Here is a 23,690-nt window from a genome sequence, read left to right on the forward strand (position 1 = left end):
AAAAAAATTATATCACCCGATACATTCTTTATGGTTGGACAGTGTCACCCAGTGACTTCTGTAGTTCCGCTTGATGGGGCTGACCACAGAAAACAGTCCTTTCCTCTTCTTTTGGATCCAAACCCCAATTTTGTTTCGGGCAGCAATGAGCCCAACTCAAGATGTTCAACTCCCCAGTCTGCTCCACATTGAGGGGTGGGCATACACATTTCTGACCAATGAGAAAGATGCGGCCATCCCTGGAAAGCAGATCCTATCTCCTCTCCTCCCAAAGACAAATTCCTGCTCAGAAAGAGCCCTTCACCTTCACCTCCATGTCATTCTCTTTTCTTCCTACCTGGAAAACAGATGTGAGGGCGGGAGGCACAGCAGCCATCATACAACCAGGAGGCGTGAACACAGTGAGGAAGGCCCATGTGTGTAGGATGGTGGGCAGGAGGCTGGCAAGGGCTCCACGCGTGTCGTCACCACGGAGCAGCCACACCAGCCCAGGACTGTGAAGGGGGGACCTCTTGTTTTCTGAGACAAACTGCTTTCTGTTTAAGCCTCTGCTAGTGGGGTTCCCTGTTGCTTACAGATAAAAATGCAGCCTCTACTAACACAGCACATCCAGGGAGAAAATGAGAAGTCATCCTAATTGAGAAGGAACACAGGTCCTGTGGAAAAACCAACCTCACACAATCAGATGTAGTTAAGTTCTCTTAAGAAAAAGCAAGCATTTGAATTGGATACAAGAACAGTGTGGTCTCAGGATAGGAAGGAGCAATGTCCCCAAAGTCCGCGGGTGAGAAAAGCCATCACACTTAGGGAGGAAAGTGAGCAGACTCTCTCTGCAGCTTTGTCTGGTCTAAAAAGAGAACGTTCTGCCATTGAGAATGGAGCTAAGACAACCTTTAAGAAGATGGCTCTGCCTGGGGAGAAATGGGTGTCTTTTTACCCCTGCAAATACCCCAAGCCCAGACCACCTCAAAAAGGTGTTCAGAAGAAGGATGATAATGTATTCCTCACACCACTGGTCACATATCTGTTGGTAGCTCCCTGTTCTCTAAATAACGAAGCGTGTGCTGGAGTTCAAGGTCCTGCGCTCCAGTTGTTTTCTACCTCACTGTCTACTGCCATCTCCTTCTCCAGGCAAAGCCTGGGCTGTAGCCAGCCAGCTCTGTTCACTCCAGATCCCCTGTGGACGTTCACACTGCATACACCTGGCCCCTGGCCCACTGTGGATGTTCAACCGCACACACCTGGACACCCGGCCCCGCCCCACTGTAGGCGATCACACGGCACACGGCACACACCGGGCCTCTGTGCCTGGAAGGCTTGTCCCGCCTCAGTGCTTGTTAGCTGTTTCCTATCAAGGCAATGATTCCCAAACTAAGATGTTTCCAGTAGCCATCTAGAAAGCGTGTTTAAAAAGTTCCAACGTATTTCAGAGGTTCAAACGTACGTTCTAAGTTCTGGAGGGCCCGTGAGACACTGTTTTAATGCCGAAGAGACAGGGCTGCAGGGTCCGAGCTAGTAGCACAGACTTACCCCGGGCCTCTCCTCCTCCTCTCGGATAAGGAGAAATCTCATAAATGCCACACTTACCTATTTGGGATTTCCCAGAATCAAAATTCTAGTGCTGAAAAGGGAACTCTGAGATCACATAGTTCAAACCCCTCGGGGAGCCTCCGTGCCCAGAGTCCACACGACTTGCCTTAGGGTGGCAAGGCAAGTGACCAGGACACAGGCCAACGTCCCATCTCCTAACAGGCACATGGGGCAAGGGTGGCCCTAAGAAAGGAGGGTGACCAGAAATGAGCTCAGGAAAGGGCCTCCAGGGCAGACACCTGACTGTACCTGGCATGTCCTTGGAGCCCCGCGCTCTGGGCTGAAGGCTCCTGGATTACCGTGCCCTCGGCCCAGAATGGGAGTCACAGGCCCAACGCCAAAGGCGGGGCTGCCGGCGTACCGGTAACTAGAGCCGGCTCTCGAGCTGGCTGCCTGGGAAGGGATCCAGTTCTTGGAGGGCACTGCAGGGTCAGAAGGAATGATCATTTCCAATGCCTAATTGAACTTAATGACTAGCCTAATTAGGCCTTTTAATGGTAGGACTGGCACGGCTTTGGCTCGTGCCCCTAAGTGCAGGCTGCAGCCTCTGGGCTCACCTTCCCAGGGCCAGGCACTGGCTGAGCGCAGCTCTGCCCACAGGTCGGCCAGAGGAGGTTGAGGGCAAGCCTTCGTCCCCTGCCTTTCTTGCCCCAGGCTGAACATGCTGGAACCATGTCCCAACAGCCCTCAGGGGGATCACGGAGGTGGGGGTTCCACATGGAAAGGCACTGCATCAGGAGCCAGGGGCATAAAAATGGAAGGAAGTGAGACACCCGAGAACAAGAGCATGATCCTGGAGTCAGACTCACTGGGGTTCAAATCCTGGCTCGTTCCTTACTGGCCATAGGACTTTGAGCAAGTTATTTAACTTTGCTGAACTTCTATTTTCTCATCTGTAAGCTAGGACGATAATAGTACCATCTCATGCGGTTGTTTTGAGGATAAAGTAAAACAACGGTGCTTTGGACAGTGCCCAGCACAAAAACCACAATAAATAGTGTGTGTGTGTGTGTGTGTGTGTGTGTGTGTGTGTGTGTGTGTTGTGTGTGTGTTTTCTCATCCATTCAACAAGGAGGCTGGGCAAGATATGTGGGCTGTCCATACACGCATTCCGCCTCTGCAGTGGGGCCCCAGAAGGCAGAATTGGATCAGAGGGTGAAGCTACAATTTCCTAAAGGCAAACTATTTACAAGAAATCAGGGGGTTGACAATGGCATAAAAATTAGAAACAGCCTAAATGCCTACCAACAGAGGAATAGTGTATCCATATCATAGGACGGTAATGTAGCAGTTAGAAAAATAAAGTAAATCTACCTGGACAAAAGATTTCCAGATGTACTATTAAGTGAAAAATGGATAGGAGCGGAACACCGTTAATGTGATTTATGTAAAAAAAAAAATACACACACACGCACACACACACACACATATATATATATATATACATACCTATTATATAAAATTATATATTGAATATCTATTATTGGTAAAATAAATAAGTAAACAAACAAACAAGGAACTGTTATCAGTAGCTACTTCCGGAGAGATGACTAGGCTTGGACAAGAAAGTGGCTTCAAGCAAATTTAGCTTTATCTGTCTTATTTGAGTTTTTATACCATTAAAATGCTTTCGGTTTGCTTGCACAATTAAAAACGTCTTTGTAAAAAAAAAAAAAAATGTTTCCACTGAGTTCCCGAGCAATGGAGGAGTTCACACAGACCCTGCACCAACAGTGCCAGGGACGCTAGAATTTGGGGTGCCTGGGTGGCTCAGTCAGATGAGCGTCCAATTTTGGCTCAGGTCACCATCTCACAGTTCCTGGGTTCGAGCCTCACGTTAGGCTTTGCACTGACACCGTGGAGCCTGTTTTGGATCCTCTGTCCTACCCTCCCCACCCCAGCCCCTCCCCGGCTTGTGCTCTCTCTAAAAGTAAATTAAAAAAAGAAGAGGCACTAGAATTTGACAGGAGATTGGATGAAACCAGCTCTAACCTTCTAGCTTCAAACCTCTGTATATGTGATAATCCAGAGACAAAGGAATACTCACTCGGCAGGATGCTGTGGTGCTTTGGCTGTTGTTATCTAAGGGACACTCCTTGGGCCTATCTTTTCTTTCATGACCCTCACGCCCTCCTGCTTTACAATCCTACCCCCAGCTCTACAAAATGAGCAGCTCTAGTCACAGGAGAATTGGTACTTCTGCAAAATGAGAAATGGCAAAGAGCCACAAGTGAAAGCCTTCACTAACAGGACATGTGAGGAACTCACTCTAGAACCACTCCTGGGTTCCAATTATGAAATTAAAACTGAAGAGTGGCTGAGCTTGTTAAGAAAAGCTGAAGGCTTGAAAGGAAGCTGAGAGCAGCCTCGAGGGAGGTGGGGATCAGGACCTGGACTTCGTAGTCTTTTGGTAGAGCTCCCTATGGGCCTCCCCACGGGCCTCCCCACAGGCCTCCGCACAGGCCTCCACACAGGAAACTGGGAAACAGTTCTGATGACCTCAGCCCTTGGAAACAGCCCTTGGATGCCATGAGGCCTCACGGCCTGAGCTGTCCCTCCCCTGGTGCACAAGCTACACAACAAGTTCACCTCAAATCACCGCACGTCCTCCTCTCATCCTCCCTGGGCGTCAGGTACTCACTTCTGCTCCAGGGAGGGGATGCACTAGGGCCACCTGTCAGGGAGACTGCTCCGCTTTTCAGAGTGGGAAGCGAGGGAGCCAAACGTTACTCCACGTGGGGCTTACGGGAACAGACTGCTATCACCTTCAATCGGGAGGCACTTGACAGAACTCCAAGATTCCAATTATTTCATATTTGGTCATTTGCATAAGTAAATTGGTTTTGTGACACCAGACGCGCCATCCAGGGCTCTAACCTGCAAATGATAATGCAGGACATCTCTGCTTGCTCTGAGCTGTACATCACGGTAGCAGTCCAAGCAGAGGTGTACGGAAATGCCCCCACCAGAACCTCAAAGAGAAACAGGTAGATGCATGCTTCATATCTCTTCCTTAGCCCACGGGGTCTATACGTCCCTCACCTGGAAGCTTTACGAGACTTTCTAAAGGGTCATGTGACAGCCAGTATATGAATAAACATCAGAAGTCTGCTTTCTCCACCTTCACATCTCCTCCACACCAATAGGCGTGATAGGAAAATATCACACCTATTGGGGGCTATGATTACTTTTACTGGGATAGGAAATTTTGGAGTACTATGTAGCCCTTAAAAGTGACGCAGTTCTATTCTGTACTGAGATTCTTATGGCTACCGAGAAATATGGTTATAGGAGAGGAGAAAAATGCAGAATCGATAGGTTACCATTTATGTGGGGGGATAAGAGGACATATTACCCTATGTTTTTTGTAAATGCATGGAGTGTCCTTGGAAGGATACTGGTACCAGTCGGTGACTGCCTCCAGGAAGGGAAACGGAGCGTCTGGGCAAGCGGCGAAAGAGACACTGAGCTTCCCGTCATCCTTCCTTACCCTTCTGTGCTATGCATGTTTCTAATGTATTTACAATAAATAAAATCACAACTCACTAAGAGTTCTAATGTCTCAAAAGAGGCCATGAAGTTATGCACTGAACTCAGACATAGGAATCAGCATGAAGGGGACTGTTAGGGAGGACCTCACTGCTGTCCGCTGCAGGGCTGAGTGGGAAGGAGCAGCTCTGCTAAGTCCTGTCCTGTCTGTCCATTAGCCTCAATCCTTCTCACCCACAGCCACCAAAGCAAATGCAATCTACCAAAAATACAAGTTTGTGAAGATGGGAAAGGCCTAAGGGTAGACTGAGCTTGGCACGGTCCACACTTTCGACTCCTTCAGAAGACTTATTTTTCATCAATGTACCTGGTCCAGGTGTACATATTGGGATTTCCAGCACTAAACAATATAATTAAATTCTAATTAAAAAAAAAAAAAACCAACAAAAACACACCTAGTGGCTTAGTTGGTTAAGCGGCCCACTTCGGCTCGGGTCATGATCTCGTGGTTCATGGGTTCAAGCCCTGTGTCAGGCTCTGTGCTGACAGCTGGGAGCCTGGAGCCTGTTTCAGATCCTGTGTCTCCTTCTCTCTGCCCCTCCCCTGCTCATGCTCTTTCAAAAGATGAAAAAAACATTAAAAAAAATTAAAAAGCAACAACTGTGAATTCTCCAAGTTCAATTAAAATTGAACTTATGTTGACCTCCCTTTACCTACTTTCTGTCCAGGCTCTGAATGTAGGTGGAGAGTAAAGCCAGCAATGACTCTTCGGTAAGCCTACACAGAACAAATAAATGGGTGGTGTAATGGAAGCCATCTGTCATTGCTGAGCCCCGATGCTACCTTTTCTGAATCGGCTGTGTCCTGGGGGCCGTACGGAGGAGACGCATGAATGCAAGAGAAAGCACGTGATAGAAAGTTGTGACAAGTATGCAGGGGGCTCTGATGGCGATCTCCAAATGCCACAGAAACAGGGACGAGGTGCCTGAGGCCTGGGTACCGCCGGAAATGGGTGCAAATTCGCTTTTGAGGACTTTCCCTTCTTACCACCTCACGGCCTCACCTGACTTCACGCAACGGCAGACACCTCTCTCTGCTGGCTGGCCTCTCTGACAACCAATGACCTGTGGACCCATGGCGCCCAGGACTCCCTGTCCAGCCACACCGGTTCCGGCTTCTCTGTGGCTGAGGGCCACATGTGGAAAAGCAATTCTCTGTATTTGTGATCTGCTGTGTTTTTCTTGAAAAACTACATACACAAAATTATGTTTGTTGATGCAAACCTGAAGGTCAAGGATTAAGATCTTTTGCTTGGGTGGACCCACGGATACTTGGTCCCTTTTTAATTACTGGAGCTCTGTAAGAAACGTCTAAAACTCACTCACAGATCAACTGTGTACTGAGCACCTAACGTCTCAGGCACTATAGACTCAGAAGCAAAAAATACAGACCAAAATCTCTTGGAAAGCAGCCATTTACCAGTTACTGCTAATGCGACTGCATGGGTTCTCCAACAGTTCAGTAAAAGAGGAAAACTCAAAATAAACAGAGAATGAGAAAGAGCCACAGGTGGTAAAACAGTACCCGGCAAGGTGTCTGATGTACTACCCTTTCAACTTTCCTACAGATTTGAAACTTTTTGAAATAAAGATTGGACAGAGGGGAGAGGCAGGATTATAAACTGTGTTTTGGGCAGCCAGATAACTGGTGAGAGGAAGTTCTTTAGACAAGCATCTGTGTCAAGGGGACATTGGAAAAGCACCATTTGACATCGTTTCATTGAAATCTTGGCTCCAGGCAACGGTCCCCAATGGACATGTGGCCTCTAGGTGGGAGTCTGGTGGCAACCGAGAGACGGAGGGCACGCCCCTGACCCTGCTGACGGACCGCAGCCTTGCTTCACACAGGACACCCGCACTCCCGCGCCTCTCCCGCCTGTCCCTGGCTCCCGAAGTGATGTCGCAGCACGGACACCGCACCGCCCGCCAAGTACTCCAAAACAGTGAGCCTGGACCTAACCTGCAGTTTTTCCAGATCTCACTACCGGCTTCGCAAGGAACATGAAGGACAGAGGAGCAAGCTAAACACCATGATCAGGAAGCAATGAGCCAAATCCTGAAGGTGGGACACTCTACAAGTCTCTCAAAAAAAAAAAAAATCAGTGGCACGGGGAGGAAAGGGAGGCGGGGCATGCTGCAGAAGGCCAGGGGGCTGAAGACGCTGGCAGCCAGACACAGGCGCAGACCGGGGTTTGCCTTTTTACAATCCAACTGTAAAGCGACATCTCTGAGACAATGGGAATATCTGGGTGTGGCTGGGTATCAGAGGGCATTAAGGAATCGTTGTTAATTTTGATAAGCATGATAATGGGATGGCGGTTAATAAACAAAAACAGTCCTTATGAGTTAATAAAAATTAGCTGCAGCATGAGGGGACAGAGGGAGGGAACCAATGACATTCCTTCCATATTGTCAAGCTTCCCTGTTCATCCTTGGCCTCCTGGAGGATAATATGTGTACCTTCCTAAGACTTAATAACTACGTCATATACACATCCATATACATATGTCAACATAAAACCCAGTAATATATATATGTATGTAAGTGTGTGTACATGTATTTATGTGTGGGTCTGCTATATTCATATATTTATATATATTTTTAACATCAGTACTTCATCTTTCTCAAAACCTAAAATACTTAAAACTTGGGGTGCCTGAAAGGCTCAGTCGGTTAAGCATCTGACTTTGGCTCAGGTCATGGTATCACGGTTTGTGGGTTCGGGCCCCACATCAGGCTCACTGCTGTCAGCACAGAGCCTACTTCAGATCCTCTGTCTCCCTCTCTCTCAAAAATAAACATTTAAAAAAAACCCACTTAAAACTATCATTTTAATGGAAAACTAAGGTGACAGACAAAAGTACTCTGGGCCTGGCTCGGAGCAGAGCACGAGCATCTGGGCACCCCTGTACCCCCAGGGCAGCACAGGGCATGCTGGTGGTGAAATTCCAGCTGACCTAAGAAACCGACTAAGAACCCTACTTCTTTGGGGACAGAAAGCCTGTAACGATGCTGGTGTGAGTGGACAAAATGTGTTTGCAACTGTGCTTATAGGATCTAGATGGCCGGCAGCTGCCGAGGTTTTGCCTTTCACACTTTTGTAGCCTAATAAGAATGAACGATTCCTTGCTAACACAGAGGTAGAGACTCTGGTATGGCAATGACACACAGAGAGGGAGGACAGAAGCCCTTTAGTATTCGTGGGACATCTGTGCCATTAAAAAGGGAGAGAGAGAGAAAGAGAGAGAGAGAGAGTGAGAGAGAGAGAGAGGAGGAGGAGGGAAGGGGCCACCTCAGGACCGGCACTCGGCTGCTCTACCGCCATCTTGATGCCCTTGACGTGTGCAGATGGCGTGGAAGTGCTGGCACCAGAACAGCCCAGGAGAAGGAATGAGCGGCCAATGGAGATTTATGTGAGGAGAGTGAGATGGACAAGATAAAATTGTCAGGAGGAGTTGTTAGAAAGTAAAATATATTGTGACAATTCCACTCCTGCCGTTCATCAATAAACTGACAGATCATTTAGTGTCAATTAGGAGTGATAGATGGACAAGTCCCCATGATCCTGGGCCAAAATTAATGGCTGGGAGGGAGAGGGTGATTGAAAATGACGGCTGACATTGAGAGCAAAGTCCTGAAAGTCCCTGAGGGGCCATTACTTGCCTCATTCCCTTGCAGATCAATGCAGGGACAAACCCAAAAACAGACACTTTGAGACAAAACTTAATCAGGCTACCTCGCCTTCCTCTCTTTGCCAAGTCTGGTCGCCTCTTGTTCGGCTCTATTCTCCATGGCCAAGTCAGCGACCCACGGGCTACGAGGGCCCCACTTCGGGCAACTTCAGAGCCAAGGATGGCCTGGCTCCGAGATGGAATCTTTGGCATGGCTAGGACTGTGGTGCCGGAAGGGAAAGGCAGTGATCCCAGGTCCAGCGAAACTCCTGAGCACAGCCCCTTCCGGAGGCTCAGGTGTGAGCACGTGAGTTCCGGTGCCCAACATCTCCAGCCAGCGTGGTGGCTGATGCTCGCTCTGCTCTCTATCTTGGGCAGGGCTACACAAATAAAATAAACCCCAGAAACTCGTATCCCTTGACTATGAGCTCCAGGATCATATCTGGAATTAACCCCTCTACTTCCCACTGGCAACAACAGAGCTATAGACCTCTGTAAGCCTCACTTTCCTCCTCCTTCCCTTGTAGAGGGATATCTACTTATAGATGAGGCCACCCAAGAGAGGTGGCGTAATGCACATATAAGATGCAGCTATGGACGGAAAGTCTGTTCCACCCACAAATTCATTTGTTCAAACCCTAATCTCTAATGTGATAGGGTTTGAAGGTGGGGCCATTGGGGGCAAATCAGAGTTAGATGAGGTCATGAGGGTAGAGCCCCTGGGAAGGGATGGGTACTCTTATAAAATGAGATGGATACAAGACCTCCCTCTCTCCGAGTGCACATACCAAAGAAAGCCACGTGAGGACAAATCCAGAAAGAGGGCCCTTGACAAGGACTAGACTGTGCCGTGACCGTGACCTCACACTTCTAGCCTCCAGAACCAGAAATGAACGTGAGAAATAATTGTTGTTTAAGCCACCCAGTCGGTGGCATTCTGTTCTAGCAGCCTGAACCGAGTCAGTGCCATTATTATTATTCTTTCAGAAGAACTTGAGTTGAGTACACGATTTCCAGTGTGAATTTTCTACTCTAAGTGGACTGACAGTAAAGGTACTGTCCATCCCCCCAGCATTTCTGCCTACGCCAGTCCTTGAACCAGAATACTCTCCCCACGATCCTCTTTGCGCATGAGAATCCACCCAGCTAGGCCCCCATCCCCTCTGCAAGGGACCCCTGACCACTGTGGTCACTCTCTCCTGTGATGTCACATCACCAGGGTTCACCAGTACGTTTGTTTCTCACTTGCGATGCGCTCCTTTCACCGGTCCTGATTTTCCAGAATGAAAATGCCTGACCCCCCCAATTCGAATGGGAGCTCTTGCAGGACAGGGGGCACTCCGTACTCCCCACAGTGCCCTCAGGGAGCAGGAGCTCTGTTTTCTGATCTGAAGGGGCAGCTCCTCAATGTAGCCCAACAACAGCCTCTCTCATCCTTCGTCAGCGCCCTCCTCTTCCCGCCTCCCATCTGCCCCACCTGCCTCCTGAGACCAGCTCTCCTTTGCTCCAACAAACTCAGCAGTGTGCCCTTCTGCTCTGAAAAAAGAAGAAAACCAAGAGGCCAGTCCAAAAAGAACTTCCCCCAATTCCCTACTCTCTGAATTTTCCTTGATCGCTTACCCAGCCTTTCCAAGCTCCCTCCTGTCTTGGAGGAAAAACGTCCCTGCCTCCTTCTATCCAAGGTTAATTAATCTTTCTTGGAAGGTCCCATCCTTCCAAGGGTCCTGCTCATTCAAATCCCTATTTCACCTGCAATCATTCTTTCCCCACATATTACACACGTGGTTCTCAACACAAAGCACTCCTTCCCAGTACTGTCCCGTGATTTCCTTTCCTTCTCAGGGAAGGAGACTAGATCACCATTTTCCTGCCTCAATTCCTTTTCAGCCCATCATCTGGCTTCTGGCCCAGTGCAAATCACAGTACCACTTTCTCAAAGGGCACTAGTAACCTTCGAACAGCCTCCAAACAGTCGAATTCAAGGCTCCATACTTGAATTGTGTAGAATGATCCAAGTGGTGTAGATGATCTAAGTTGTACCTCCTCTTTTGACTTCTCTTCCAGACTCCCAAACTGTGGAAAATATGTATGTGGCCCACCCCGTGCCTGCCTTCCCTATCTGACCCACCCAGTCATCAAAGCAAGGCACCTTGCAGTGACCTTCCCCTCCTCCCTCCTTTGCCCTCCCTCCTACCAATGATGCGTCACGGAGTCCTGTGAACTCTATCTCCAAAAAGTCTCCAAAGCTCCTCCCCTCTCCATGCTCACACCACTGCCCTAGTTCAGCTCTTACCATCCTTCATACAGACTATAACCTTCCCCAAAGGGCTTCCAACCTTCCAGACCTCCACTGTCCCCACTGATGGATGGCAAAGTGACCTGATCTGATAGCAAAAACGCTGATGCGATCATTCATTTGTTCAAAAAGCAGTCACTGAGCACTTATTACGGACAGGCACTAGGTGAGGTACCGGGCAGAGGTGAGGAAGAGCGGGTCTCCTCTCAAGAAGCTTACATTAGAGACAAAAAGGTAACATATGTATGTGAACACACACATGTATGCATCATATACGTCATGCGCTGACATATAAAGCAAGAGTTCATGGGGACACAGTGACGAGGGAGCTGCTTTACATAAAGTGAGGTCAGGTGGGGCCTTGTAAGCCATGATAGAGACTCTGCAATTTACTTGGACTATAGGGAATGCCACTGGAGGGTTCTCAACAGATGTGAAATGATCTCACTTCTGTTTTAAAAAGTCACTCTGGCTCTGTAGAGATAAAACAGAGGGAGGCAGGGATGAAGTGGGGGAGACCAGTCAGGACGTTCTCACTTGAGTCAATGCTAGAAATGATGGGGACTGTGGCCAAACTCTGGCAGCACACACAACAGATGCATTTCATCTGCAGCCCTGGCCCAGTTTGCTGACAGACTGAACATGAGTTGAGACCAAGAGAAGGGTCCAAGAGGATTCCAAAGTTTACGGCCTGGGTCACGGGGAAGACAAGAGTTCCCATTTCTGGAGATCTGAGGGAACCTCTGGGAGGTATGAGTCAGGAGCTGGGGTGGAAAGGGTGACAGTTACGAGGATGGATGCAGACGTGCTAGGACTGAGCTGTGTCCTCAAGAAGAAACATCACGTGGGTACTGGATGTTCAGGAGAAGGCCTGGAGGGATACAGATTTTGGAGGTGGCATTGTGAAGGTGACAGTGAAACTCCCAAGACTGGGTCGAGATGGTGCAAGAGTGAGGGTGGACGGTGAAGAGAGGTGGACTCTGAGGATGAGTCCTGGGCCCCCCAACAGCCAAAGAGGTAGGGACCAGACCACAGACTGAGGAGCGCGCAAGACAACGGAAAAGTAATACACAAAATGGGGAAGCATCTTTTTCCAAGAGCAGGCTGATCTGATCTGGAAAAATCTTTAATACACTGATTGATATATTCATTTCATATATCCATCTTTGAGATTCCCTTTTGTTCTCTAAGGAGCAGATACAGGATTTGTCTCCTCTCCATATTTCAAAATAAATTCCAGCTGTTACAGGCACTAAAATCCCCTACTAACTTAGAAAAATATCTAAGTCTATAAGACACTCACTTACATTACATCGTTTAGAAGACAGCATTACCTTCTTGCTCTTGGTTAGCACTGAAAAGCAGTGCTGTGTTCTGTAAGGGAAAGGGCGTGGTATTCACTGGCATGTGGACAGACAGAAAGTCCACTAGAACAGAACAACAAGTCCGAAAGCAGACTCGGGAACAGAGATGGAGAACATGATTAAGGGGGCTCTAAATTCACTGGAGAAAGATGCGTTTTTAGATAAACGGTGGTGGGGCAATGGCCACCTCGATAAATATTAAGACGGAATCCGTACTTTACATCATACGCTAGAATTAATCCCAAACAGGTCAGAGATCTACATTTTTTAAATGAAACGGGGTGGTTGTGTTCTGATAAAACACGATCTATAAACGCTGGCAGCTAGTCTGTGGGTCAAAGTTTGGCTGAATCCTAATATATAGAAACAAAGAAGAATAAATTAAAATTGTATATGTGTATGTTTAATTCTGAATAAAGGAAGAAAGAAAGAGAAAAGGAAAGAAAGAGAAAAGGAAAGAAAAGGAAAGAAAAGGAAGGAAGGAAGGAAGGAAGGAAGGAGGGAAGGAGGGAAGGAGGGAAGGAGGGAAGGAGGGAAGGAAGGAAGGAAGGAAGGAAGGAAGGAAGGAAGGAAGGAAGGGAGAAAAGACAGACAGACAGACAGGAAGGATAGACCAGAAACGACTACAGAGATTACTGGATGGGATTGATGGAGGAGGGAATAAGGATGCAAGTGAGACATCTCTGAGTGCGTTTCTCTATACCATTTTGATATGATAAGAAGTATACAAAAATCACCTGTTCTTGCCAAAAGCCTACAACTTGAACCTAATCATGAGGAACCAAGCAGAGAAAACCAGAATGTATGACATGCTATAAGGCAACTGGCCTGGACTCCTCGAAAAGTCAGGATCTGGGGGGGCAGGGGAGGAACTGAAATTATTCCAGATCAAGAGAGATATTTTAGGCGTGCTTGGGTGGCTCAGTCGTTAAGTGTCCAACTTGAGCTCAGGTCATGATCTCACAGTTCGTGGGTTCGAGCCCCACGTCAGGCTCTGTGCTGACAGCTCAGAGCCTGGAGCCTGTTTCCAATTCCGTGTCTCCCTCTCTGCCCTTCCCCTGCTCAAGCTGTTTCTCTCTGTCTCCCAAAAAAAATAAATAAAAGTTAAAAAAAAGTAAAAAATGATATTTTAGATAAGATAAATTTATCTTTAAATAAACTTATCCAGATAGATTTAAATAAAAATGGTTTTAGAGAAAGAGGCAGAACTACTCAACACAACCTGTGAACTCTGACTGGATCCTGGAGCTATAAAAGACATTTTGGGACAACCGGGCGTTTACATATAAACTGCATATTAAATATTAATTCACTACGAAATTACTTAGACAGGCTCATCATACTGTGATTACCTGGAGAAGGTCCTTGCTCTTGAAAGATGCACGCTTAGGTATTTAGAGGCGAAATGTCATGATGTCCGCAACTTGTTTTCAAATGATTCAGGGCAGGGGGGAAAGTGTGTGTGTGTGTGTGTGTGTGTGTGTGTGTGTGTGTGTGTGTGTGTGTGTGTGTGTACACGTGTGTGTGTGTGTGTACGTACGAGGGAGGAAATGAAGGGAGGAAAGAATTAGAAAAATATATACTTTGAAGGCAATAAGTGCTGAAGGAAATTCTAGGCAAGAGTAATGTCTGGGACACCTGGGGGGCTCAGTTGGTTAAGCAACTGGCTCTCGATTTTGGCTCTGGTCACAGTTTGTGAGTTCAAGTCTCGCCTTGGACTCTGCACTAATGACACAGAGCCTGCTTGGGATTTTCTGTCCCCCTCTCTCTCTGCCCCTCCTGCACTCCTCTCTCTCTTCCTCTCAAAAATAAATAAACTTAAAAAAAAAAAAAAAGACTAATGTCTGTGTTTCAAGAAAAAGAAATTCCTTTTCCGAGTACATCTCAAATAGTTAAACTTGAAAGCTGGCCATCCTGCTGGTGTAGTAAATATTTTTTTCTGGTTTATTTCTCATCTAAAACTTAGTGCAAGGGATTAGAGACCAAAGTGGTTTGTAATCCTGCAATTACTAACCGGCCATTCCATTCTGTTTAGAAAGTTACTGTAAGAACACAGAATGAAGGTCAAAAGGTACAAACTTCCAGTTATATAATGAGTTAAGTCATGAAGATGGAATGTACAGCATGGTGACTGCAGTTCATGACACTGTATTGCAGGGGGCACCTGGGTGGCTCAGTCAGTTGAGCGTCCGACTTTGGCTCAGGTCATGACCCCACAGTTCATGGGTTCGAGCCCTGTGCAGGGCTCTGTGCTGACAACTCAGAGACAGTAGCCTGTTTCTGATTCTGCGTGTCCCTCTCTCTCTGCCCCTCCCCAACGTGTGTGTGTGTGTCTCTCTCGAAAATAAAAAAACATTTAAAAAAATACTGTATTACATATTTGAAAGTTGCCAAGAGAGTGGATCTTAAAAGTTTTCATCACGATGATGGTGATGATTAATGGTGACATTGTGGTGATCATTTAGCAATGGAAACATTGAATCATTATGTTGTATACCTGAAGCCAGTATAATGCTTGTCAATCATACCTCCATTTAAAAACATGTTTTATTTATTTTTGAGAGAGAGAGTGCATGAGTGGGGGAGGGACAGAGAGAGGGAGACAGGATCTAAAGGAGGCTCTGTGCTGACAGTAGCTAGCAACTCATGAACTATGAGATCATGACCTGAGCCGAAGTTGGATGCTCAACCAACTAAGCCACCCAGGAGCCCCCCTCCATTTTTTAAGAAAAGAACACAGAGCCTGGGTGGCTCAGTCAGTTAGGTGTCCGACCTCAGCTCAGGTCATGATCTCCTGGTTCGTGAGTTCCAGCCCTATACTGGGTTCTGTGCTGACAGCTCAGAGCCTGGAGCCTGCTTCAGATTCTGTCTCCCTTTCTCTGTCCTTCCCTGCTCTCTCTGTCTCTCACTCTCAAACATAATAATAAACATTTAAAACAAAATAAATGAAGCAAAACAAAAGAACAGAGAATGCTACAACACGGATGAACTTTGAAAACATCAGGCCAAGTCAAGTCAGTCAGAGAGGACCACATAAGGTACGATTCCATTTACGTGAAATGTCCAAAACAGGCAAATCACAGAGACAGAAAGCAGAATGGCGGCTGCCTAGAGTTGGGGACGTTGGGGGAGACATCGGAAATAACTGCTAGTGGGTACCAGGTTTCTTTGGGGGGGGGTGATAAAAATGATCTAAAATTGACTGTGGTATTGGTAGCCCAACTCTGTTAAAGGCACTAAGAAGGACTGAATTGTCTATTTTAAATGGGTGAGTTACATGGAATTACACCTCAATAAAGTTGTTATAAAAACTGAAAGAAAAATAACACAAGAGTAAAGTGCCCACCTCCACCCTCATGAGCTACCGTACTTACTTTGAAAACTTCACAGAGTCATCTGCCCAGCCTCCTTTCCTGCGCGGTGGCTTGGGAGGGGGAGCCTAAAAGGGAAGCAGAAGCCAAAATCACAGTCGCTCACCAGTGACGTTCAAGCATGCAGTGGATGAGGTTAAGGCCACCTAAACCAATATTCTGCCTATCGAAATCTTTCAAATAAAAATACAGCAGCCTTTCTAATTGACTTCCAAACTCTGGGTGCTTTCATGCCCTTCCAGGGTATATAAAAAGGCAGGATCTGTATGGCAATTTGGCAAAGCTTACTGAAAGCTTTAGAAATGCTTCATACTGTTAAGCCAGAGATTCTAATCCAAGGAATTTATCCTAAAGAAAGAATCAGAGACCTAGTATCATTTCTGAATAGGAAAAAAGTCAAAACCGAAATAGCAATAGAAATGAAGTTAATCATGGAATACACACGTGCAGGTACAATGCAATAATGAAAAACTATGGTAAGAAAGGATACCTAATGATATGAGAATGTTCAGTATACATTAACTTCTAAAAAACATGCTGCAGGGGTGCCTGGGTGGCTCAGGCAGTTAAGCATCCAACTTTGGCTCAAGTCAGGATCCTGTGATTTGTGGGTTTGAGCCCCACATCGGGCTCTGTGCTGACAGCCTGGAGCCTGGAGCCTGCTTCGGATTCTGTGTCTCCCTCTCTCTCTGCCCCTCCCCTGCTAGAACTCCATCTCTCTCTCAAAAATAAATAAACCTTAAAAAAATTAAAAACAAACAAAAACATGTCGCAGAGCAGTAGGTATATGCTTCCAATTCGGTAAAAAGACTATTAATATGTAATATTGAATGTTTAATTAACTATAATACATGAGTGAGAGAGGACTCCAGGGACAGAATTATGGACAATTTTTAATTTCCTTCTTTGTGCTGTTGTCCATTTTCTAACCATTGTTTTACAATCCCTTTATCTTACTTTTACAAATTGAAAGGTGATGAAAAAAAAATGTAAAAGAGAGGTTTGCTTAAATGACATAAACTAAGCCGGCAGGTTAAAAGTCTCCCCAGCTTATTCGGGGAAGAAGGATGAACTCAAAGGATGCATCCAGGAGCCCAAATATGGGCATTCCGGTCCAGCACGTCTCAGCCAGAAGTACCCAGGGAACATCAAGCAATCCGCTACTGAGTCAGTCAGGGTGGGTAAAGCAACAATGAGACCACTTCCTATTTTCAATTACCCAGCATTCTCCTAGGATTGCTTTTTGAAATATCAACTTCCTTTTTCTAAGGACTGCCTATAATTATAACTGTTGCTCTCAGCCCAAGGAGATACTTTGATAAATGACTAAAAACATGGATTGGCCAACTTTTTCAATGAAGGGTTGGGTGGTAAATATTTCTGATTCTGTGAGCAACACAGTCTCTGTTGCAACTACTTGATTCTGATACCATAGGGCAATAAATAGTTACAGACCATAAGTAAACAAACAGGGGTCACTGTGTTCCAATAAAACTTTATAAAAACAAGCAGCAGTCAAATTTAGCAGGAAGGATGTGGTTTGTAGAACCTTGGACTAAAATGTGTCATTGCAACACCCTTTAAATTTATCACTTAAAGCCTAACTTGTAACTTAAACAAAAATTTTTTTAATGTTTATTTATTTTTGAGAGAGAGCAAGAGAGCACGAACAGGGGAGGGGCAGAGGAAGGCAGACACAGAATCTGAAGCAGGCTCCAGGCTCTGAGCTGTCAGCACAGAGCCCGACGCAGGGCTAGAACGGACAAAACAGGAGAGCATGACTTGAGCTGAAGTCTGATGCTCAACTGATTGAGCCACCCAGGCTTCCCCTAGCTTGTAACTTTTTAAGAAAACATCTCTCACTGCGCCAAAATACCTTTATACGTCTGATATTTTATTTTGCACCAAGATACATTTTCTTTCCAGCTTTTCTAGTAGCACCCCAGTCTGCCAAGGGCATGCTCCATTCAGACACACGCCTTTCTGCAGCGTGAGCCAGAATCCTCTGGAAATGACGGAGCAGAAACCAAGTCCTAAAATGCCTGTATCCAACTCGGCTCCCAGGAAATGCAAGGTGGCACTTTAGAGAAAACTAGTTTGACTTTTCTATGCTAGAGGCAGGTTGTGGAGCTATCTGGGGGACTCGGTTGGAAATGACAAAAATGCCAAAGTGGAAAACAAGCTATTGTTCGCCTGTACCAAGGGGGAAATCCAAATCTAAAGAAGATACACCAAGAGACGCTCACGGCCACTTCCCAGTCCGCACATCCCTGTCTGGGGTCCCTGCCACCACACTCACCCACCCCTGGAACAGCAGGGAAGCCTCTACTCCACGCCCCCTACCTTCCTTAGACACTGAATGAACCAGGAGCATTCCAGTCTGACCCAACTGGGACCAATCGACTCCTCCATCCCAGGAATCCAGAACTGAAGATAGAGAGTGAGTTGTTTCGACAGCAAGAGCACTGAAACTACAAAGACCAGCCCCAAACGACCACAAACCAAACACATACAAGCAGAAAGCAACAGGCCCGTCTGGTGGGGCTCCTACTGTGTGTAGTGCACTGGGCTGGTGACACTTGACCAGACAGCACCACAGGGGGCCCCCTGAGGACGTTCTGGCCCACAGGCCACCTTCCCTGTGCTTCTGCAGGTAACATCCCCTACCTCCTTATTCAAGGCTAGGACCATCTTGTGAGAATGAACATTCCTGAATTTGGAGGTCACAGACCCATAGCCACACGTTGTGTTTTGCCAGACAGTGGTTTCTTTGTGTGTTTTGGTTTGTAAATTTAAGCTACTATTAAAAAACTGGAAGATCTGCACATCAAGTCCGGCTTCTTCTGAAAAACTCTACGATTCAGTGGCGCTGAGGCGGAGCAGCAGCTGCCCATCAGCAGGATCTACGCATTCCAGTTGGCCGCAGTCCCCACCTGTCCTCTCTGCCCCCGTCCTGCTAAAGTCGAATGCCAGCTGCCCCGTTACTACTGTTCTTGTGCTGTGGTTTCTCTTGCGGAGCAGAATCCTCTCTCTGTTCCTACGTGTAGCAAAAAATGAAAGCTAGGTCAGGCGTTTAGAGAAAAACAGGTAAGCGTGTATCTCTCGGCTCGAAGTGTGAGATTATCTTACAAGTTCCGGATGCACGCCGAGAGAGTGCCCGTGTCCCACCCGGAGCCCTGCTGCACTCAGCGAGGCCACCTGCCCGTCCTCCCCGCCCCCTGCCCCCCTGCAGCTGGGCAAGTGACCCGGAGCTTTGCTCTCAGAGCCAGGATCCTCTGCTCTCTTCTCTTTGCTCTGGATGTTGGGAAGCACAGAATGCACCAGAAGGCAGATCCAAGGTGCACAAGGTCAGGGTGCCTGAGTCCCCCGGCACCTTCGCGGTGCTGTGAGATGGTGAGAGTCCGCGAGAAGGGACAGAACTTGTCTCCTGGCCCCGGCAGTTTTCCACCGTGGGGTGTGGGTGACAACGGTGATGGCAGGAAGGGTCAGAGACTGAACTGGGAAGGGGCTCCAAGAGATGGGGAAGCTTGGAAAAGGAGCACTGGCAACCTACATTTCCGTCAAAATGTGCTCCTTTGAGTAACTGCTAAACGGCTGGACTAAATCAGCAGCTGCACGGTCAGTGCTTAGAGCGGAGTCCGCCACCCAAGCACTCTGTCTTCCCTGTTATCATCGCCGTCATCACTAATGTCAGCATGTGAAAGGTTAGGCCGTGGGCAATAAAATATACCACCATTTGGGGAAAAAAAGAGAAAAAACTGAGCCGGGCCTGAGCTGTCACTTTGACCGCTAAGGGACACTGTGTGGTTAATGAAGTTCCCTAAGATTCTGAAACCCAAAATGACCTGCTTTATCTCCTTTAACCACAAATTGCACAGAGGCTGTGGCTGTTCTCCCCAGTCCCCACCGGGAGCCTCGGCTGATCTCAGGAGAGGGCGCAGAGGCAGACGGGAGACCGGAAGTGCAGAACCCGCCCTCCACAAGCTGGGGCCGGGGCAGGAAGCCAGAGCTGTCTCCATCCTCATGGGGAATCCTTAGGTTCTGTCTCATAGCCTCGGTCCCAGGGTAAGAAAACTTTTTTAATGCTCTGTACTAGAAGTCTTGTTATGGCCATACACAAATACCCGGTCTAGATGAAACAGACTTAATTAACACTATTAAGTTATAAAAGCAGAATCCAACTTCGTTTCCTGGGCACTGTCCTATGTGCACTGGGTCAGATTAAAACAAAACAAAAAAGATGGCACCTTTGTCCTCAAATGTTAGCCCTGAGCAGGGAGGCAGAGAAGAGGCCAAATTCAGTGCATATCAGGTCTGCATGAGATGCGCGTGATGGACATCAGGCTCACTCTAAAACCAAAGCAGCCACACGGGAGGTGGGAAGCAGGCATCAGGGATGGGGGGAGAGGGTTATTCCAGGGACAAAGGTGAAGCTGAGGAGGAATCCCCCCGCCAAGGGATAGTTCCACTGAATTCTGCAGTTTTCTTTCCACCTCTGGTGGTTTTACTGGACCGCTTTCCCCTGGGGCATTGTGAAGACAGAACTCTGACAAGCAGGCATAAGTTTGTGACCCACAACTGAAGTTTAAACAGAATCGTGCCAAGCCGGGAGGTGCTGTGGACCGGGAGAGGGCAAGGGAGCTTTCTGGGGAAAGTGGGGCTTGCCCTGGATTTGAAATATAAATGGAGATGAAAAGGAAAAGCATTTCTGAAGGAACCGAATTCAAGGGACAGGGATTTCAGGATAGCACATGACACTCATGCTGTAGCGAACGCTACTCACTGATCGTCGAGAAGTCCATGGGAATACTTTCTGGGGGCTCTGAGCAGCTTGGCATCTATTACTTTCCAGTGCAGGCTAGAAGTAGAGGCTGATGCAACTTGTTCCTGATGCAGCTGCTTGACACTAGGTGCAGATGGTCTGTTTGAAATGTAAGTGGATGACTGGCTTTTAGCAATATCACTTAAAAGGGCTGGCAGGTCCTTTGTATGGACAGGGGCGCCTGGGTGGCTCTGTGAGTTGAGCGTCCGACTTTGGCTCAGGTCATGATCTCGCAGCTCATGAAGTCAAAACCCATGTCGGGCTCTGTGATGACAGCTCAGAGCCTGGAGCTTGCTTCAGATTCTGTCTCCCTCTCTCTCTGCCCATCCTCAGCTCACAATGTCTCTCTCTCAAAACTAAATAAACACTAAAAATTTAAAAAAAAAAAAAAAAAAAGGACAGTCCAGCCCGTGAGGGTCTTCTATGAGCAGTGAAGACACGTAGACACCTGATAAGCCCTGTTCCAAAAAGAGCCTCGCAGCCCTCCCGCAGGGCCATCTCACAGGAAACACACTCACAGGCCATGCCCTTCCTGTGTCTGTCCTTTTAAGGACCAGCTGCCAGAACTGAGCTTCCCGTTTCCCTGGGTGACGGATGAAATGCTGGGGGGCTTTGGAGACCTGCACGTGCTCCCACGCTTGACTTCCAGAGCTCCAATCTCTGCCAGGCATGATGAGAAGTTGTGACCTTTTGGTTACAAGCCCTTCGATTGGGCCCAGGGGTCCTTCCCTCTCCTGCCCATCAGGTCTGGGCAGGACAAGAGGTCATGAATGTATGACTTATTTGCTCTCAGATATTATGGGTCTGAGTTCTCTGCATAATGGCCCGGGCATTTAAAGGAAAAGGCATTTACTCTTGCTTCATCCTCGAAACTAGAAACTTACTCTTTAGGCAGGCCAAGACGGTCAGCTGGGACCTTTTTCTCCTCCATGGAGACCACCAAGTCCAGAATCCTCCCTAATCAAGCACTTGGCAAGACATCACCAGCCTGCCTGAATCAAGACTTTGGAAGAAGTCTGTTTGCCATCCCTGTGTTAAGAGGAGGGAAAACCAACCAGACTCACACATGCACACAAACCCTGGATGGGCAAAGAGGGGAGAACTCAAGTGATCTTAAAAGCAAGAAAGAAGACCTGATTCTACCATTCAAAAGGTCCTGGTGTCTTCTTCGTGTTGCTCTGCTTCTGAAATTCAGAAGCACAGCCTCAAGGCATCTGCTGGGAAAACCATTTCCAATTTGGGCAGGTTTACTGCCAGGTAGCATTATCCAAACGTGCTTTAAGAAGGAGAGTCTTAAAACGTGCAACAGAACGAGGGCCAGAAATAGGATCGGGCGACAGGAGCCCTGAGGTGGCGCATCCCTCGTGTTCCGTCTTGAAAGCTGGAGTCACGTCTCTGAGTGTGGGAAATGAGCAGAGCCTGCTCAGGCTGCCGCCTGATGGACGGAGAGGGCAGGACCCCGCATAGCTCCTGGAGAGAAGCAAAAATGTGCTCTCTCCAAAAATAAACAGGGGGCAGGAAAGACTCGGAGTAAAGAGTTGGAAGCACATGACTGGCGGTCGCGGTCCTGAAATACCAGCTTTCTACAGAAAGGAGCCTGTGAGAGGCAGAGAGCGGGAAATTCAGGAAGCAGCCTCTTTATATGGTCTCATCCGAATGGGCCAAGATTCAAGGAACTGGAATTACTATGTCACAGGGAGCCTTGAGGGCCAGACTTGTTTCTGATCTTTATATGGTTTCCCCCAGATTCTTAAGATGCCGAAATAGAAAAGATGCTGCAGTGCCAAAAAAGGAGCCTTTTGAGTTTAGAAACTTCTCACACACTCTCAAAAGTCCCAGAGAAGCCCCACAATAGGAATCACTCCCAGATCCAAACCGCAACCTGTTTCAAAAATGCAGTCCAAACACACACATGATTTCCCAACAGAACAGGCGTTTGGCTAAGCAAGATCCACTGCAAACTTCACACCCACCCATTTCCCAGCTTCTAGGAGCTACACAGCTCCCGTGTTCAACCCGATTACAGGCCGAGAGCAAATTTCCCCACCTTTCTCTAGCAACTGGACAGAAGAGCCAAGGAAGGTGTCCTTAGGTGCTTGATAAGAGAAAAGACTAACACTGATAAACATGTAACCTCAGCCCAGGGGCTGGCATTCACTCCTTAAACCTGCGTCCAGTTCCATCTCTGCCCACTTCTTCCTCCAGCCTCAGCCCTGGGTGTGACAACTAATTCACCACAAACCTCAGTTTCTCCCTCTCGGATTTAACCTCATGGAGGTAATGGACCGTCCAAGCTTATAAATAAACCCCTGTGGGTACACATAGCTCTCTCAAGATGGAAACGGACATAACAAAATGCAAAATCTGCTTTAAGTATGAGAAAGAAACTTGACGGTCACTAGATGTTGAAGCTGTTAGGTGAAAGACTGATTCTCATGGTGCCAAAGAATGGCCCCGGACATCACGTGCAGGCACAGGGGAGAAGACGTCCCTTCACAACAGAGATACTACCGCGCCCCTACCTCAGCGATCAGACTTGGCGGCACCGCCAGTGGGAGGTAAGGGGCCTCCCCTGAGGCACACACCACCTCCCAGGAAAAACTCCTGCAGCCAGTGCTCGAGCCCCCCAGGGTGCTTCCAGCTTGTTGCAACAGTAAGAGTGGGAGCAGGAAGGACAACTCAGACAAATCGAGCGTGGGGGAGAACCCTCTAGGACAACTGGCCCCAAAAGTCAACACCATTAAAAAGGTGTGTTGGGGCGGGGGTAGACTATTCTAAATTAAGAGAGATTTAGGAGAAATGTAATGGATTGGTTCTTGATTGGATCCTGATTTGAAAAAATAGCTATAAAATACATTTAGATGATAACGGGGGTGGGGGGAGATGGATTTGGACCAAGTAGAGGGTGAAGTTAAGGAACTGCTAACACTGTTAGGTGTGGAATTGCGGATTTCTAGGAAAACATCCCCATTCTTCTAGAGCTACACGCTCCAGTATTCAAGTGACATGTCATGAGATCTGCTGTGAA

At 47.5% G+C, this 23,690-nt stretch overlaps 1 protein-coding gene across 1 annotated transcript in view; it reads right to left on the reverse strand.

Annotated features, from left to right (window-relative positions):
* The window catches only part of IFT43 (intraflagellar transport 43), a 73,953-nt gene that overhangs the window by 29,419 nt on the left and 20,844 nt on the right, over positions 1 to 23,690 (reverse strand). The window contains exon 3 of the mRNA XM_029952173.1: positions 15,844 to 15,908. Within this exon, the coding sequence (XP_029808033.1) occupies positions 15,844 to 15,908 (65 nt within the window). The remainder of the gene's footprint in view (positions 1 to 15,843; positions 15,909 to 23,690) is intronic.

The sequence above is a fragment of the Suricata suricatta genome, chromosome 9 (assembly GCF_006229205.1).
Source record: "Suricata suricatta isolate VVHF042 chromosome 9, meerkat_22Aug2017_6uvM2_HiC, whole genome shotgun sequence".
NCBI classification, from domain to species: Eukaryota; Metazoa; Chordata; class Mammalia; order Carnivora; family Herpestidae; genus Suricata; species Suricata suricatta.